Source organism: Tachypleus tridentatus, chromosome 1 (assembly GCF_004210375.1).
Source record: "Tachypleus tridentatus isolate NWPU-2018 chromosome 1, ASM421037v1, whole genome shotgun sequence".
Classification (NCBI taxonomy): Eukaryota; Metazoa; Arthropoda; class Merostomata; order Xiphosura; family Limulidae; genus Tachypleus; species Tachypleus tridentatus.
The window spans coordinates 155,468,231-155,488,328 of NC_134825.1; the positions used below are offsets into that span (position 1 = coordinate 155,468,231).

Genomic DNA, 20,098 nt, shown 5'->3' on the forward strand with positions numbered 1-20,098 from the left:
TGTTGATTTATAGTAAAATATTCTTTACTATAAAAAAAAACTTGTGTACTTGAGAATGACCGCACTAGTGATCGAAATGTCGTACCTGTTCTAAACTAATCTTACTTAATACCAATCTCCATATTGTACTAAAATAAACAACAAGCACATTCTTGTTTCCTGTTGTTGCTTGGTAACTTGTATTCGAATTCAGTGATGTCGAGAAACCCACTTGTAGAGAAATATATATGCAAAAACGGCTCGTTTGGGTTGAGAAAATATTTTACATAGAAGAGCGAACAACGTTTCGATCTTCTTCGGTCATCGTCAGGTTCACAAAGAAAGAGGTAACTGACCGGAAGCTGACCACATGTTTGAAAGGGGTTGTGTAACTGAGTGTCGGAATGTAGAGGGCGGTGTTAGATGTTTGAATACATAATTTTATTTATTTTATTATATTAATATAGGTATAAAGGCGTTCCTTTATATTGGTTTATTTTGAGCTTAAGTTGTTGTATAAGTAAGGCTTCTTTAATTTTGCGTTTGTTTATGTTTGTTATTTAGTATTTGAGTGTTTTCTATGGATATGTTGTGTTTATTTGACTTGCAGTGTTCGAAAACGTGTGAAGGTGACTTTTTATGTTCTTTGAATCTGGTTTCCATTTTTCTACTTGTTTCTCCAATATAGAAGTAGTGGCAGTTATCACGTTGTATTTTATAAATAATGCTGGTGTGGTGTTTGTCAGTGTAGTTTTTTACATAGTATAGACCTCAGTTTTGTGCCTGGTTTTTGAATAAATTTGGTATTAACTGGAATGTTATATTTTGTTACCAATTTTTGCCAAATGTTGGTTATTTGTTTGCTGATGTCAGGAATATATGGTATACAGTAGTATATGGTTTCGTGATTTTTTTGATTCGTGAGATATATTTACTTTAGTTGGTTGATTTTGCTTTCTGTCTAGGTGTGTGCGTATAATGTTTTCTACGGTTTGTGGAGGAAACTTATTGATGTTGATGAAGTATTGTTTTATTTTGTCTAATTCATCGTTAATTTTATCTGGTGAGCATAGTTTTATGGTTGTGTTTATTTGGTTTCTTAGTATGTTGAGTTTTTGTTTTGTTTCATGTACTGAGTCCCAAGGAATGTATAGTCCAGTATGGGTGATTTTTCGGTGGATTTCTGTTTTGAATTGTGTGTCAGTTCTTGTAATTTTGAGGTTAAGAAATGATATTTGATTGCTTTCTTCCTGTTCACATGTGAAGTTAATGTTGGGATGTATAGAGTTAATGTGATTGAAAAAATTAAGTATGTGTTCTGTAGATTTGAATCCCGCAACCGTGTCATCTACATATCTGTACCAGTATAGTGGTGGATGTAATGCTGTGTTAATTGCTTGTGTTTCAACTTGTGTCATAAAAATATTGGCTAGAACTGGTGACACTGGGTTGCCCATGCTTAGGCCATTTGTTTGTATGTAGTTTTGGTTGTTGAACATGAAGTTTGTCTTTATCGTGGTGAATTCTATGAGGGTTGCTAACTGGTTACTGGGAATTTCTATAGTTGGGTTAGGGTCTCGGATATAGAGTTCTAAGGCTATCTTGCAGGCTTCAGTAGTTGGAACTTCTGTAAAGAGGGATATAACATCGAAACTGGCCATTAAGGCTTTATGATTAAGTTGATTTAGATTAGACTTGAAATTAAAAGTCTTTGATGAATGAGCTGGCTGATGTTACATATTTGGAGAATGCCCATGCTATGTATTTACCAAGATTGTAATTAAACGATTCATATGCGGACATTATTGGTCGTAATGGACAATCTGGTTTATGAGGTTTGGGGATGGCGTATATTTGCGGTGTGCGTGAGTCGGTTTTACGTAGGTAGGAATAAAGTGTTTGTGAAATTGTGTTGGCTTTTTTCATTTGTAGTAGTACTTTGTTCAGTTGCGTCTCGTGTGTCTTTGTTGGACTTGTGTGTATTGGTTTAAATTTGTTCGTGTCTGATAGGATGTTATTCATTTTTTGGATGTATTCATTCGTGTTCATTATGACTATAGCGTTACCTTTATCTGCTTTTAGAATTTTTATGTTTTTGTCTTGTTTTAGGTTTTTAATGGAATTAATGTCTCCTTTTGTAAGGTTGTTTTTTAGTTTTCTGTTTTGTGAAATTATGTTGATGGTTTTGTGAGAAAATTCTTTGAAAAAATCGTTTAAGATGTTGTTTTTAGGTGTTTCTGGAAAATATAAATTTGTAATTTTACCTGGGAAGTTTGGCTGTTGGATGTCAATAAAATTATCTAAGTTGTCTTCTTTCTGTTGGTTGTTTCCTTGTGATCAGCTTCCGGTCAGTTACCTCTTTCTTTGTGAACCTGACGATGACCGAAGAAGGTCGAAACGTTGTTCGCTCTTCTATGTAAAATATTTTCTCAACCCAAACGAGCCGTTTTAGCATATAAATTGTATTCGAATTGTTCCCTTAGTTCCTGTCGTGTTTACCAAACGTCTCGCACGTGTAGAAGCCTTAGATAACTGCATATTAAAAACTAGAATAACGTGGTGTTGGTCCAAACAAACTACTTAATACAAATATGAGTACCGACAAATTATTTTTATAATATATAACAGGTGATATATTAGTATATCACACAGTGACAAAGCGAAGTCTCTAATAAACCCAACACTACATAATGATGATTGGCCTAGTGGCATTTTTTAAAATTAATAGATGTTTCAAATAATGATGTAGTATTCAAATCTTATAAAACTCATTTCATTTACCTAGGTTCTTTGTATACATAGTTTGCTGTTAAACCCAAAGCTACATAATGAGTTATGTATGCTCTGTCAATCACAGGTATAATAAAAAACACAACTAATGGTGTTATAAGTTCTCAGAATTACCGCTGGTAAACCATAGGTTATAAAGATGCGATACAACTGCTTTTCAATTTTGTCTAAGTCTTAAGCTATTTGCATGACGTAAGAAAAAATTATTTTGTATGACCAATGTTTATGAGTCTAAGAATTATTAGTCACCACTACATTTAAGCTCGACACACTTCAGTGCAATAGTCTAAACGAGTTGCGTCATCTGGTGGTTAATATTGAAATTCGTCTCAATAAGCCTTGCCATAAGGAATATTCGAACATAATTTCTATTTGTGTTTAAAGAACGAAGTTAACAGAACTGTGCATACACTTCTTGAATTTATTGAAAGTTTTAAAAACAACCATATACAATAAACCTTTCATAATCGGCAATTAATTCCATAATATATATGTAAAAAAAACAACATTCCGATACATGAGATACGAACATTTAAACAAATCATCACCAAACCAATTAAAAGAAAAATATCTAATAACACAATTCTACATGAAAGTAATGGTTTAATGTGGAAATCCTGTTTCGTTCACAGAATAACTGACAGACTAATCAAATTCATTCCTGCAAAATTCATATAACCCACTGATAGCAATTTAAACAATGTTTGAGGGAAAACACCGTTTTATAAATTCATAAAACACATACACATACAAACTTGCAAATACCTGCATAGCTTCTTAGTTTAGTTTTGCAAATGGCTTTTCTGAGGGAAAACTACACACCACGTTTATGGTTAAGTTGAAGTTGTATTACATGCACTGAACTGGAACTGTAGGTGAAAGTATTTTCATAGAATAAGACAAACACACCAGTAGGAAGGTAGTAATGTAATAAAACCTAAGGTAATTAATTTCTTACTTGAAGTTCGGTGCTGTTACTATAAAGACACAGTTTTCGCATAAGGCACACTATTTAACTATAACGTTGTCAACCTTAAGGTTAAATAATATAATAATCAAAGGCGAAATTAACAATTACTTACAAAAAACAAGATGAACTTTAAAAAAGGAAACGATTAATAAAATTTAACAACAAGAAAAAGTCCGAGAAAAGCCCACAGTAATTTTAATGACCGATAGAGGCGCTGCGTAACCACATAAGAGTCATGGCGTTTACCGGAAATACCATAAGAACTGAAAAGGTACACAGAGCCAAAAGTTGCAGGAAAAAAACCAAAAAGGGGTGGTGGTGAACACCCATCCAATAAGAAAGCTGGTTTGAAATACACTGATCTAATAAGTATAGCTAACGTAACATAGGAAAAACAATACCACACAACTGCAATGCTGATGCTGGTTTGGAATACACTGATCTAATAAGTATAGCTAACGTAACATAGGAAAAACAATACCACACAACTCCAATGCTGATGCTGGTTTGGAATACACTGATCTAATAAGTATAGCTAAAGTAACATAGAAAAAAAAAAACCCACACAACTCCAATGCTGATGCTGGTTTGAAATACACTGATCTAATAAGTATAGCTAACGTAACATAGGGGAAAAAATACCACACAACTCCAATGCCGATTTCTTGGATACGTGGAATTTATATAGTCTTGAGACAAAGGCATATCAAATTTTAGATGTGTAAAGCAGTTCAAGCAAAAGAAAAGGCTCTAAACATACATACATACACACATTCAATTCTTAAGTAACGTTAAATTCACCAGGATTTATCAAGAGTTTTGTTCAAGAATAATTTAAAATGTCTGATAAAATTGACTTATCACAATTATAAGAGTATGATAACATCAAAAATTATAACAATCTTTAACATTTTTATCACAACGAAAAATAACATCTACAAACTGTAAAAATATCACACGAGAATACATTTAAAAGGTCCTAGCACTATACACCAAGTAATCTTAACCTTTATTTCAGTGGCATAATTCTACCCAGTGTTTAATTTCTGTCTGATCTTGGATATGAAATTCGTTTTGTGTTTATTTTTTAAACCAAAAGACGAAGATAAAAACAATGATTTTAAGACTACCTCGATTGCATTATTATGAATTCACCCAATCTCAATTAAAAACCTAAAATACAAAGAACACACATTTAAATTGTCTTCCAAAACTTAAAACAAACAGGGAGACGGAACCTTTCTTCCATAAATAAACTTCTGTTACTCTTTTCTTTAAAGTTAAGTAGCTATTACTAATTACACTTTTCTCGTGAAACTATTTTGTTAATTATTCGATCATTTAATTCCCACCTTTTTGAAATGAATAAACATTTTCTTTTTACAGGCTTCGAATTCATTTCACATTATTCTTAATTCATTTCACATTATTCTTAATTCATTTCACATTATTCTTAATTCTCTATACATATTTTTTTCTTATTCAACACACAACTGTTCTCTACCAACCCTACCCTCTACTCGTATTTCTGAAACAAGTTAAATATCACCACTATAAAATATATGTAATTAAATCAATACATCTTATTGTCCACTTCAAGCTATAATTATTCGTTACTGTAAAACATAGCAACGCGCTGGGATAAATTGGTTTAAAGATTCGCTTGACTTCATCGTTATTAACTTGTATTCAAAACAAAATATCAAACTTACACAATATACGGTCTTATCGTCAGCAGTTGCATTCTGACGTCAGGTATTCAAAAAATGTAAAAGTCCAATTTTGAACTTGTGACGAAACACTTAACTATTTCATTAATTACATTCTAAAACAACCAATTATCCATTCCGAATAATTTACATTTATCTCTAGCATTATTTCGTCAAATTTCTCTGATCTTTCAACTTCAAGGCCTATTAGAACCGTTTGAGATTTATGCCTGTTTCGCTTCTGATACGTCAATCAAGTGAAGAGAGATATGCAAGTCTAAGATCATCCTTTGTTGGTTTGTTTTTGAATTTCGTGCAAAGCTACTCGAGAGCTATTTGCGCTAGCCGTCCCTAATTTAGCAGTGAAAAACTAGAGGGAAGGCAGCTAGTCATCACCACCCACTTTTGGGCTACTTTTTCACCAACGAATAATGGGATTGACCGTAAGACCCTAACGCCCAACAACTTAAAGGGTGGTAATGGGGATTCGAGCCCGCAGATTGCGAGTCGAGCGCCGCTTGGCCATGTTGGATCTACTTTGCTGGTAAGAGCACCTTATAATGAAACTCATAGTCAAGTTTGAATTGCGGGCGGTTTCCTTCAGTAAATGTATAAGCCCGACTGCTTTAACGATAAAAATAGATTACAGACAAAATATAGACAATCTACACACAAAATTCTTATAAACATTTTGTTTACAATTACTAAGAGTCACGGAATCTCAATTAGAGATTATCACATGTTTAAACCAGTAGCACCAACACATCACACTGCTACAGAAAACATTTCTCAATATCGTAGCTCCTAAACACATATTACACAGATATAACCAGAATACGAAAGTAAATGATTTTCAAATATCAAATTTCCACTGCTTTAACATCACAACATCAAACGTTGCGTTTTTTTTTAAAGTGGAGAAGAGACGTCAAAGTTTATTAAGCGTAATACACTAAACTTAATCAAATAACTTTTATTTCCCTCGCGCAAAATGGCACCATTAAAAATATTCAAACTGATTTTACAAGTTTTGCGTGAAATGGCACTACATATCTGGCTTTTTTATATTTATAAAACAGCTTCAAATAATAACAATGTTAAGAAGTGTACACAAATACATCAAACTATCCAGTCTATACCTACATTCGATCTTTTTTAACTATAAGATGCTTATTCTTGAAACAACAGAAAGAAATCAATGCTGCACTAAAGCTTGTGATTAACTCGTCTTTGTAAAACTGAAACATTAAAGTGTCATGATTTACTACATTAACAAAATATTTTAAGTAACTTCTGAGAAGTTCAAGGATTACAAGCTGGAAACAAACATCTCATCCATTTGATGTGGTCACAAACATTAGCACCTTTTCCTTTTAATGGAAATCGCAACAGTGACATCTAAGTACTGAAAGACATACTCTACTGTTTGACATCTTACTCACGTAACCACAGAAACGTGCCAGTTATTTAAACAATTATAAAATACAATTTGCACCGTACAATGGCAATACATGTATGTAATTATTATTCTACTGATAAAAGTAACGCGTATGGAACGAGTTATAACTATCACATCCATAAATTTTTTTTGTAACAAAAAAACAATTAGTTTAGTTAAATGAACAACAATCACCAATCCTTTTGAGATAATTTTAAAAACACATACAATCATACAAAGTACTTAAAAACTGTCAACGTCAGTAAATATACTGATTTTCTTCTATTATAAAAGCAATTAATAATGATTTTTAATTCTCTAAAACAAACAAAAAATTATCTAGTGTAATGACATTTGGCATACCAAAAATGAGGAAGCTATCAAAAACATGTCTCCTTATATATTCTTATTCTCGTCTTTCCAGAGTTTTCTCTGTTACTTCAAAATAAAAATATCAACAGAATATTGACTTCACATTAGGCAAAATATTTTTATTGGTACCTAAGAGTATAAATATTGGAGCAATTATGTCTTCATTCACTGAGAATTATTGGAATGTTCCTCACATAGTTGAGGTTATCATTGTTTAAATGGTGTGTATACCTCCTATAATCTATGTTAATCAAATTTTATACAGAATAAACCTGGCAACATATGAGAAGATAAAACCAACAGACACAATATACTATTTTATGCGAGGTTCTAAGAATGTTCTTCAAAATGAATTTCAGAAAAGCTACTTATCTTCTTAATGCATATCTATTGATTATTTGAATACAAATGTATGACACAGTAAACAGCAAATTTCTCTACTGCTTAAAACTCTCAATTTATCATAATGTCATTCAAATATCATTACATTTTTCATTACTTCTTTAGAAATTTGAAAGATACATGAATCACTGGGTAATCATGAAACATAATAAAATTTGAAATGAAGGTTGGTAAACATCACTGTATTATCATGCATCATGACAAAATTTTAGACAATGGTTAGTAAATCACTAGGTTATCATTCAACATTACAAGAGTTGAGACAATGGTTGGTGAATACCACTGAATTACAATGAATCATTACAAGAGTTGTGAAAGCAGTTAGTGAATCACTGGGTTATCATTCAACTTTACAAAAGGTGAAACAATGGTTGATGAATCACTGGGTTATTATTCAACATTACAAAAAGTAAGACAATGGTTGGTGAATCACTGGGTTATCATGCAACATTACAAGAGTTGTGAAAGTGGTTAGTGAATCACTAGGTTATTATTCGACATTATAAAAGGTGAGACAATGATTGATGAATCACTGGGTTATCATTCAACATTACAAGAGGTGAGACAATGGTCGATGAATCACTGGGCTATTTTTCAACGTTACAAAAAGTAAGACAATGGTTGGTGAATCACTGGGTTATCATGCAACATTACAAGAGTTGAGACAATGGTTAGTATATCACGAAGTGACTAAATAACATTACAAGAGGTGAGACAATGGTTGGTGAATACCACTGAATTATAATGAATCATAACAAGAGTTGTGAAAGTGGTTAGTGAATCACTGGGTTATCATGCAACATTACAAAAGGTGAGACAACGGTTGATGAATCACTAGGTTATTATTCAACATTATAAAAGGTAAAACAATGGTTAGTGAATCACGGGGTTATCATGCAACATTACAAGAGTTGAGACAATGGTTAGTATATCACTGAGTGATCATATAACATTACAAGAGGTGAGACAATGGTTGATGAATACCACTGACTTAAAAAGTGACAGTGGTTAATGAATCAATGGATTACCATGCAACATTACAAGACTCTGCATGGTATATAGTTAAACAGTTGGATATCATATAATTTTAAATATATTTTGACTACTAAAGGGAAACTTTGAGATCTCATGTAATATTCGAAAACCAGAAAAAGTTACATCATGGAGAAGTAAGGACGCCACATCATATGTTATGTAATACCTAAGATTAATTTATTTGTAGGACTGATATCTATTTTCTTGAGGCAAGCTGATTAACACAAACATCATACTTTAATGGAAAACTTGGACACTTTGTATGGTGAAAAAGAATCTTGCAAAGCTTCAACTGTGTAATGGTGGTTCTTTTCATAGAGAAAATAAAAGGATTTTAACAGGTTAAGTTAAAACAATATATCATACCTTCAATAATACAAAAAAAGGGCTTAGAATAATTTCAATACAGCAATACTAAAGATATAATGATAGTGAACAAAAATGTATTTAAAACAGCTTTTACAGAGCAAAGAAATTAATTCAAAAGAGCTGCCACAGAGTGAAAAAAAAGATTCAGAAAGCTTCCACAAAGTGAATAAAAATGAGTTAAGACAAAAATTGAAAACAAATGTACTGAGTACTTACAGAATGTCTTACATATATGTAAAACAAATGCCACTGAAATGAAAACAAATTAAATAGTTTCTACAAGGACAGAAAAAAGCAAAATGAATATTTGATGCCTCATACAGACTGTAAAAGGGAAGAAAAGATGTAAAAGATTTTCCTTGAGGTAAAAACAGTTTCAACAAAGTAAATAGGATTTACAGTAGCTTTTAGTGCATGAAAAGTGGATCGTGATTAATTGCAGTAGATTACACAAAGTAAAGTACAGGACCAACCAGAGCTTCACCAAGAAGCAGGATTCTTATTGGCTTTCATAAAATCAAAATTATACTATACTATAGGTTCTAAAGAATTGTAATATGGACTTACAAAAGTGTTCCTATATACAAATTTTCAACCAAAGATGAACCTGGTGAAATATATGCATTGGTTATTAAAAAACATTAATTGAAAAAGTAGGAAATATGTATTATTTTAAAATAAACATACTTAAATATTTGTAATTCACTTCTTTTATAAACATAATTATAACCATATCTACATTTCTAGCTGTTGTTTTTTTATAAGTTATTCATTCCCAACATTTTTATACTACTATTACCATAACTGACACCCTCAGATTATTTCTACTGACAGATATTGTAAAATGTGCTTTTTTTTTCAAATACCTTTTGTACAACTAAAGCAAACACATACTTCGAATACTGTACGTTCATTACAATGATCAAGTCATTGTAACAATTTCAAAACATACATTAAATAATTGCTTAATATAAATAGCATAAAACATTCTGAAACAATCTTTAATTATGTTTTATATACTGGTGAAATTTTCAACAGTAACTTTACAAATAGAACAAAACACATTTACTCTCTTTTACTAGACTGAATACCTCAAAAGTATATTCCAAACCATCAAGACAATTTTGTTTTCACACTTAGAAGAGAATCCAAAGTAAGTAAGCTTGTATGGCTTTGAGCTGCTACTTAAAACTTAGATTTCTGATCTTTGAAACATCATATAAAAAAGTTGTATTGGTAGAAAAAAAATAGAAAAAATATCTTACTTCAGAGTTACTATTTTTCATGTCTATAAACTTCTGTATATTTAATAAAACTAAAGTCACTTTGATTAAGTCATTGATATCTTAAGTTTTATATTATTTTAGGCATAGATAATCGAAATTTTACTTCAATAAAATGTTTACAACAAAACATCATTTGTTATACCTACTTCTCTGAATGTTTATTAATTCTGTTTACTTAATGTTTCTTAAATGTACTATTTCTATGTTATATTTGGAAGCATTTATACTATGATAATAGAAAGTACACAAAACCTAATAACTAAAGCAGCATTCCAATATATTGAATAAAACTTGCAATAAAAATAACTTTTAAAAAGATGGAGAATGTTGTTTATTTGTAATAAACCATTCTACACTTTTAAGGACTTGCTTAACGTGATTACAAATAGACAAAAGAATGTTTATTACACAGATACACAATGCAGCATATCTTTCAATACTGGTGTCCTGGAGACCATATTCAAGTGTTTTATTGCCATCTGTGGGAACTGTAAGTTCATGTTGTCATCTAAGTACAACTGAGATCACAAATTCCATAAATCATAAAACTTTAACTTGAGCTATTGAATAATAAACACACTTAAACACTGGATCAACCAAGTGTTTGATAAATGAATGTAAGAGAATCGTTAAACTGTTATTATTCATTAAAGATTCAAAATGACACCAAAAGACATTTTTAAGTGTCTGTGTTATTTGTTCAAATGATACTGATGTACTACCTTCTAACTCGTAAAAAAAACAACCAAAAGAAATTTGATCTTTATTGCTTTTGAAAAGCAAAACTCAATAAAAATGTCAAAAAACTTGTATTGTCCCATGCAAATAAAATTTCAAAATGTAAAATCAGATTATGTCCTCACAAGTAATTGAGTGAATGTAAATTGAAAGGACATAAGAAAGTCTAAAATAAACTTTGAAAAGCAATCAAATCAAAATTATCTCAAATCAAACAATATTAAATCTTTGTTATATAGAGTTGTTGATCATTAGGTTAAGTCCAACAGCAGAATTCATACAAATTAACTAAATATTTCATCAACATAAATAACTCTCTACTTTAAAAAAAAAAAAGTTTTATACAATCTAAAATAACACTCAAAGATATTTCATATAATAAGTGTTATGATTCAATAACAACTTTATAAAAAGCAATTTCTCTGACTGATGGGATATAATAATCTGATAATTATGATAAAAAATGAAAGCCTAACCAGTAAAGTTAGTGGATAAAGTTATTAGGATAAATATGCTCATAAAATATTGATAAACCCCCTACACTGAATATCAGTTTTGCTCACATTTCTGGTTATTTTATATGTAGCTACCTATTTCTAATATATTTCATACAGATGTGGTCCACATATATATTTTTAATTAATATATTATATTTTGCTTGAATATCACCTTACTTATTTCACTCTTACAAGTAAATTTAACTCTGATTTGACTAAGTTTCTTTGGAGGAGCAGTCCACAGTCGTGGAAAATCACCATCACCATGGATTATACTAGTAACTACAGATAAGACATACTAACTCACCTAAGAGGAGTAGCTTTAAGTGACAATATTTGAATAACAGAAAAATTAAAACTTCATTCAAAAATATGCAACTTTTCTTGCTCCGTCTTGTTTCTGTGTCACTCAATTGAAGATAACTGAGCTTCATGTGATGTGAATGTTTATTTCAAGAGATGATCACACTAGGAGAGTTCAGTGACCAGGTAAGTACACAAGTTGCTGATACACTGAGGTAGGATGTTTCTTATATCCTCCACAAACATTCTGTCTTGGCTGCTCACAGTGATTGTGCTAGGGGGGTTCAGTGGCTAAATAAGTACGCAAGTTGCTGATACACTGAGGTAGGATGTTTCCCATATCCTCCACAAACATACTGTCTTGGCTGCTCACTATCAACTGCAGAATAAATTTAAACAACAAATCGATCAAAGAATTAGCAGTAAAGACTGGGTTGCTTGTTTCTTTTTATGTGCAAAGCTATACACAATGTGTTATCTGTCATTTGCCCACAAGAGATATCAAAACTCAAATTGTCATATTATAATTCCACAAACATACTGCTGAGCAACCAAAAGGAATTGTTGAAGTTACCAGTACCTAAGTTTTAGCAGCATAAACCCTCAGACATATCACTGAGCCACCAGGGGGCAGACTAGTTTGATATATGTGATATATATTTATATATATTATTTCTAAGTATGAAGACATTAAGAATATATAAACTTCATATGCCATACTAGTATCTACTGCAAGTAAACAGCGTAACAAGTTATTTTAATGACATTATGTCACTAAAATACACTACTATAGTTTTCTTTCATATTCCCATTGTATTTGTATAAATAAAAGTATTTTTAAGCTTTATGAGCTCTTTGATTTAGATTTTAATCATTATAAGATGAATAAAGAAATATAATTCACTTAAAAACATATAATTACATTTCTAGCCTTACGGAAAGATTAGCAAAAATGTTATTTATTTATTGTTAGACATATATTAGTAATGGAGTGGCTTGTGTTGAACAGAGAAATTTTAAGTGGTTAAAAATTTCAATGATTGAGAAGTTGAACAGCTACGTTTGACAAAACTGTAAGATAATAAACACATTCAAATGAGGATACAATAAAGAACAATCCTGATGAAAAACAATACGTTGATGTCCTGAAATAACAAGGGCAATCATATTCATATTTAATTCAAAACTTAACAAGTTTTGTTCTTTAGTCAATATCAATACAATGAACAACAGCCCCCTCTACTGGCTAAAAGTGTTACTATCAATAATATGAGAAAGAAAAAACATTCACTAAATTCTAAAATTAAAGATGCTGGGATTACAAAAAAAGTTTAAACTGTTTTCTTCAAAAATACAACTTAGTTCTTACTTATACCTGAAAAAGATAAGCTACCATAGATTTGTTTTCATCAGATAAAGGTTCTATAACCCATCCACTTGGAAGGATCTGTTAAAAGAAACAAGAGCTTGTACTTAAATCTTAGAAACTCCTATGTTTGTTGCCATTTAAAACAATAAATAAAATTACTAAGGTAAAACTGTTTAGACATCAGTTGCCTGACAATAAAATAATGTTTTCAGAATCATTCAGAGTCTTTTTAAATTTCTATCGAAATGCAAACATAACCAACATTTCAAGTTTTATTGGAATAAAGGAAAGTTAAATGTACAATTTTTGAAGAGTTGGAAGCCCACTGTTTTAAAGATTATCTCCATGTTTACACAGAAATGTAGTTTCCTTCTTTCTTAACAATGTTACAATCACTTTTTGTTTCTTAATTAGCTTAGTTTAAAGGGCTGAAAAGTATTAATATGCTGGTGAACACTTTTGTTTCAGTACTCAGTTAGCTTGATTTGGAGGGCTGAATAGAATTAATAAACAGTTTAGTGTTTATGTTTCTTTAAATTTTTTAGTTAATTGAAATATTACTGTGAATTAACTTTCAAAAGTTTATGGAAACTTTAAGAAAAACCCACTGTCAGAAGCATCACTGACAACTAATAGTCAAACTCAAGTAGAAAAACCTTCACGTATAAGTTTTACACTTATAAAAAGTTTCTCATAATTTCTAAATAATCTATAAAGATCACAGGTAGTTCTAATTGAGAAATATTATCATAATAATTAATTGTACAAAACAAATATCATTTTCTGAATCTTCAAAGAAAGTTTTTTTCTTACACTTGGAAAGAAAAGCCAATTTAAAAACAAACAAACCATTTCACGAGTGACATCTTTCATTAGTGGACAGTGAAAGTAATCAACAGACTGTAAAGCTAACACAAGGTAAGTGCCTTCCTTTCCTTCTGTTTGCAACAAACAAAAATCCTGGGCTTCTTTTTTGAGCAAAGAAATAGATTCATGGTAGATGTGTACTAAATAAATAAATATTAACAAAAGAGGTTTAATTAATAATGAAAAAAGAAATACACAATATGAATATTTATGTATTCATCTTTCAATTGATTGAAATTAACCATCCGTATATACATTCAAGAGATATTAGACAAGAATTATGCCAAATAATACTGTAAAAGACTGTGATAATAAAGGAGAGGAACACAGATACATATATATATAATTTTTTTTTTCTCACAAATATGTATGTATGTATGTGTATACATAAAAAAAAATGTATCACACAGTATTTTGGTCAGATACCTGCTGCTGAATAGCTAACATGACTATTTAAACAAATTTTTTTAAGATTAAAGACACATGTTTCTTACAGATGAAAAAAAAAGGGTTGCTACAAGTAAAAAAACCAGGTTGGCTCACAAAGGGTATGAAGGTTAAAATTAAAGAAAAGCATTGTAAATACAAGTGGGAAAAGCATTTAAAAGAAAGTGAAAGCATTGGAAGGAGTGCAGCAAAAATGTGAGGAAACAAGGTAGGAATGGGCATGATTTAAAGAAACTTTAGCTGTGCAACCTCATGCCAACATATGGTACATGCTTACTTCATTTCTTCTTTCTATCCTTTATACAATAAGCCAGATGGACTAAACTTATAAAACTTAGTTATGCTTATGATACAACAAGTAGATGATTCTTTGAATTGAATTACTGGAAGGAAAAAAATATATTGTAAAGTCTGTTTATGCAACATAAGAGGAATCAGATATTTGCACAGCCCCTAACTTGTATGTTTATCTTTGTAATTTATAATTCATCCCTCCTTTTGCAATTGCATAAGAAGGCTACAAGATTTTTTGCATTAGTCAAAATCCTAAGATGTTTCTGTAGAAAATATCATTTCTGTCTATAAAAACACATAACTTTGACATGTACCCATAAGTTGTACACTATCATGAACACAGAAAGAGAAATTAGGCATAGACTGGATACTGAACATGCCCTCTTGTGAGGTTGTACACATGAAGTTTTATCACACTGTGCCCATTCATGAATGTTTTCTCACTTTTTTTATAAAAGATCAAGAAATTTAATGAAATGGAAAGTTATAAAACCAGATTTACATGAATTGGATAAAAATGATATTTTTTATGCTTAAAAGATGAAATTCTGTCTTGAAAGGAGAACTTTCATTCATAATCATGTTCATTGTGAGCTTGTTAACAAAAATCTAAGTTTAAAAAATGATAAAGATCTTAGGCCAGATAATACTAACCAACGAGTTTTGATTTGCTGTTTGTAATTAAGCACAAAACCACACAAAGGGCTGTCTGTGCTCTGCTCACCACAGGTAAGCATTGAAACCTGGTTTTTAGCATTTTAGCATCCTATGTCAGCAGACATACAGCTGTGTCACTGGGGGAAAAATCAGGTTTTGAAATAAGTTAAGGAATGGAAATATGATTCACTTGGTACTATTTTTCTGAGTCTTTGAATAGTTGCCAGGTGCCAAGAGATTGGAAATTGTCTGTGATAATAAAAACTGTTCTGGTAGTTATGAGCCTGTAGTCATACATCAATGGTGGGAAAGTTTTCAAAAGTCTGATAAAAAATGCTTTGCAAAAATCATTTAACAAAGTTTAAAATTTTGTTGGAAAGTTAACATGAATTCAGTATGGTTTATGTAGATGAGAGTAAATGTGTGGAATTGGTATATCTGGATTATGAAAACGAATATGTCAAAATGTCACATAAAAGGGTTGTTAAAAATTTATCTCTGTAGGTGTGGGAGATAGGGTGGCTTAATGAATAGAAAACTGGTGGGATTAATGCCATGAGTAGGACAGCTCGGGTTTCACTGTTAGAAATTTTGCTCTTTTTGACACAGATGAAGAATGGTCAATATATTATTTAAATTTGCTGATGAAATTAAAGTTTTGGATGTTGCCTGATGTGAGGAGGAGAAAGACACTTTGCAAAAGGATTTGGATTAGTTAGTGAGTTAGACAAATAAAATGATAGATGACTTTTAATTACAGTAAATACAAGGTAATGCATGTGAGATACCACAGTTTGAATGTAGAATATAATTTTGATGATAATAACCTTAACAATATTAAAGAAGAAAAAGATCTTGTGTTCTAATTCATCACTCTCTTAAGATATTCAAGTAGTTTAATGTTGTTATTGGTAGAGCAAATAGAATTTTAAGATTGTTTCAACAGAAATATTAAATACAAGTCAGAGATTTAGAATTTCTAAGATAGGGATATCCTTTCCATTTAACAACATTGGAACACAAAGGAATATGTATCAACATGGGGTACCAAGACCATCCAGAAAGAGACATATAACAAGATGTACTCTGATCATGTTAAGCAAAGTGTGTCATCTCATCTTGTAACAAGAAATACTTCATAAAATCAAATATAAATGGTGATAGCTATCCTCATTCCCTACATAGCAGTATGTAAGATAATCAAGAAAGATCTCTGTCTGGAAAAGGTGACACAAGTTAGCATTTTTTAACACTGAAAATGCATTTCTGATAAGTACTTACCTTCTGTCACCCAAAGCTATTTTAACCTTGATTTGCTCTTTAAGCATTGCTAAAATTTTGAAAGACACCAGTCTTTTATACCCCTTTATTTTCACATCATTGCACCACCATGTGCTGATCATGACACAACCCTCCACCAGTCATACTTCACAACCTAAACAAGTGCAGATTAAAATCCTCACTTTCAAGAACTGACATATACAAACCAGAAACACTGGCATATCAGAGAGGAGGAAGAGTGGAGAGTGGGTGGGAGGAGGTAAGTACCTATCACAAATACATTTTCAGTGTTAGAAAATGTGAATTACCAAAACAGTACTACCTCCACACACCCAAAGCTAGAATCCCACACTGGAAATGTGGAGAGACTTGTGAAGGTGCTAAAACAATTAAACAAGCAGAAAATAATTGCCATGAAGAAACAGGTTTGCTATGAGTAAAATAAGAGGCATACTTATTGGGTATAGTACTACTTCTGGAACAAATATGTTCTTCACCAAGTAAAGAAGGAAGGAAGACATATAGAACAGAATCAAATTGAATAAATGGCTAGGGTTAGAGAACTATACATTATTAGGACAAGTGCAGTCCATCTGGGCAGAAAACATCCAGAGGAAGCATCTTAGGATACAATGTATTATGCCAAGCACAGTCCAGGGACAAAAACAACATGGAAAAACCTTGCAGAAGTTAATACAACCGACAAACGCAGTCCACACAGGCCAAAAATAAAAATTCAGAGGAAGCATCTTGGACTTATATTAAGATAGTCAAGAGAGCCTAGGCAAAACACCTGAGGGAAGTATCTTGCATAGTACTTTTCATTCCATATTTTGTATGTAATACATTTAGATCTCAACAAGTGTGAGTGTGCCTAGGCAGAAAATACCCAGTGAAACTCCTTGTGACATGATGTAACAAGTGAGGTAAATCCAAGCAGAAAATATCAAGTGAAAGTATCTTGCATAAGATTGTGAATTTCATATCTTGTATATATGGTATTGAGAGAAAATCAACTGGATAAAAAGATTTAGAGGATGTGTCTTGTATCAGTATTGAGTATGACAATATCACAAATACAGTCCAACTGGACAGAAAGCATCTAGTGGAAGTACTTTGTATTAATAGTGTACGTCATGATCAATAAATGTGGCCAAGCTGGTCAAGAATCATCCAGAAGCACCAGCTTGGATTGAAAATACTATGATAATGTATAATATGAGGTGGGAACATGTGACTATGATTTTTTTTTTTTACAAATTCCACTCATGAGGAACTCTCCATGGTCCACCATTTCCCACAAGATAAAAGAAAAGGGGATACCTGTTGGGGTTCCAGAGGAGAGACACAACAGAGACAGTGCAATGGACATCTCATTTCCCTCTTCTGAAATGAAAAAAGACCCAAGCTGTAAGAATCATGGGCACTGATTTACTCATGAACATGATGAATGATGGTTTTATATATATATATATATATAGAAAGATAAAAAAATGTGATTTATAGACATAGATGTACCACTGAAAAAGTGGCCAGTGGTCTTACAGAAACAATCCATATCTACAGTAAGTGTTAGAAAATATGCAGAGTTAGTGCTAAGATAAAAAATTCAGCATACCTCAACAGACAACACCTGCCACTAGGTAGAATCCTGATATACAATGTAAATCAACTGTAAGGAAAAAGGCAAAACACAGATACAATATAAAATATGAACTTACCCCAGTCATAGACGAACAGACATATGGAGAAACACTTCAAGCAGAAGACAACACCCAACTGAGAAAGCCACAGCTAGGTCACGCAAATAAGGTGTGATGAAAGTAATGGGAGTTGTCTGCATACTTCCTTGAATAATCTGCTCCTGAGGAGGGCAGATCTGAAGATATAGTTAAATGGTATATTTGGTGTCAAGAAACATTAAATAGCTGACAACCTTTCATCGACAAGTCAAAATAGTCACATCAGTTGCCAAACCTGACCAGTAAGGGAATAGAAGAAAGGTCATGAGAAACAGATGGATTCTACAGAATAAAGAGACAAGAACAGAAACCATGAGAGGAATCAATACAAAATATATAACAGCAAGGGGAATGAAGTGGACAAAGAAAATAATCTAGACCTGAACAGGAATATGAATGGGAAATGGAAAGCATGGAAATATGAAAGAAAACAAAACAACCATTATGAGTAGTGGATATCTTAGGAAGGAATGAATCATTAGGATGCAGGAGAACATAAGAGGAATGGTAGAAGGTGCAGGAAGTATTAACATCAAAATGACGACTACCAGGAGGAGAAGGTAACAGTTTTGAAAAAAAGCTCCAGTAATGCTACATTATTGAATGAATTATGCTTTCATTTTCCTTTCAGTAAGACTAGTGATCACGAATCTTCTGAAAATGCAGTTTTTAGCTAATCTTATAGCATTCAGTAGAATACTTATCTTGGCATGTTTTTATTTCATTCTTGTGAACAACTTCTCAACTAACTTGTATAAAATATTCATCTTAGCATTTATTTGTTTGTTTTTTAAAATAACTTCTTGGTTAGCTAAACAGGATTTGATTTGATTTTTGGTTTTATTTTGTTCTTGTAGATAAACATTCAGCTAAGTTTGATAAAGTACATAAATGTGCAAAATTGTTAGGACAAGAGAATATTTTGTCATTCTTTCCATCTTACGGGGCTAATTCTTCCATGCCATTACAGAAATTTCAGTATTATGGTAATGTTTCACTGATTCCTGTCAACAGTTGAATTAACCAAGGTAAAAATAGTTAGCATTCTAAAGAATTCCTATATACTTGTATCAAGGACATATAAATGTTCTGCTTGAAGGAACAAATTGATCAAACTTATGGCTTGAAATAACTGTCATGGTAACCCATGCAGTGTCTTAACTATATAGAGACAAGCTAGCAATGAGCTAGTATGTTACTTGTATATGCTAAAAAAAAAAATTTAATAGCATTCCACAAATAAACCTTGACAGAAACAGTTGAACACCACATATTAAGTTTTGTCATCATGCCATGGCCCAAAAGAAATAGAGAGAAGAATAGAGAGTTCACATAAAAGCTATACATCATGCTGGTTCAACTCCAACAAATTGCTGCAGACATGAAATGTTCCCCAAACACTGTCAAGTACACCATAGATTGTAAGACCGACACAAGTATATTTGAAAACACAAAAGGAAGAGACAGAACACCTAAATTCAATGATACTGATGTTAAGTATCTTTGTTTATGCAGCTTTCAGTACAGAAGGAAAACTGCCACTGATCTCAAGC

The 20,098-nt window shown here is 31.6% G+C and overlaps 1 protein-coding gene across 3 annotated transcripts in view; it reads right to left on the reverse strand.

Moving 5' to 3' along the window:
• Positions 1–3,176: 3,176 nt before the first annotated feature.
• The window catches only part of LOC143228153 (uncharacterized), a 62,782-nt gene continuing 45,860 nt past the window's right edge, over positions 3,177–20,098 (reverse strand). For all 3 annotated transcript variants that reach the window (XM_076459478.1, XM_076459472.1, XM_076459469.1), the window contains exons 13-15: positions 14,107–14,264; positions 13,264–13,335; positions 3,177–12,267 (exon numbers count right to left, since the gene is read on the reverse strand). In XM_076459478.1, coding sequence (XP_076315593.1) covers positions 12,163–12,267; positions 13,264–13,335; positions 14,107–14,264 — 335 coding nt within the window. In that variant the 3' untranslated portion in view covers positions 3,177–12,162. The remainder of the gene's footprint in view (positions 12,268–13,263; positions 13,336–14,106; positions 14,265–20,098) is intronic.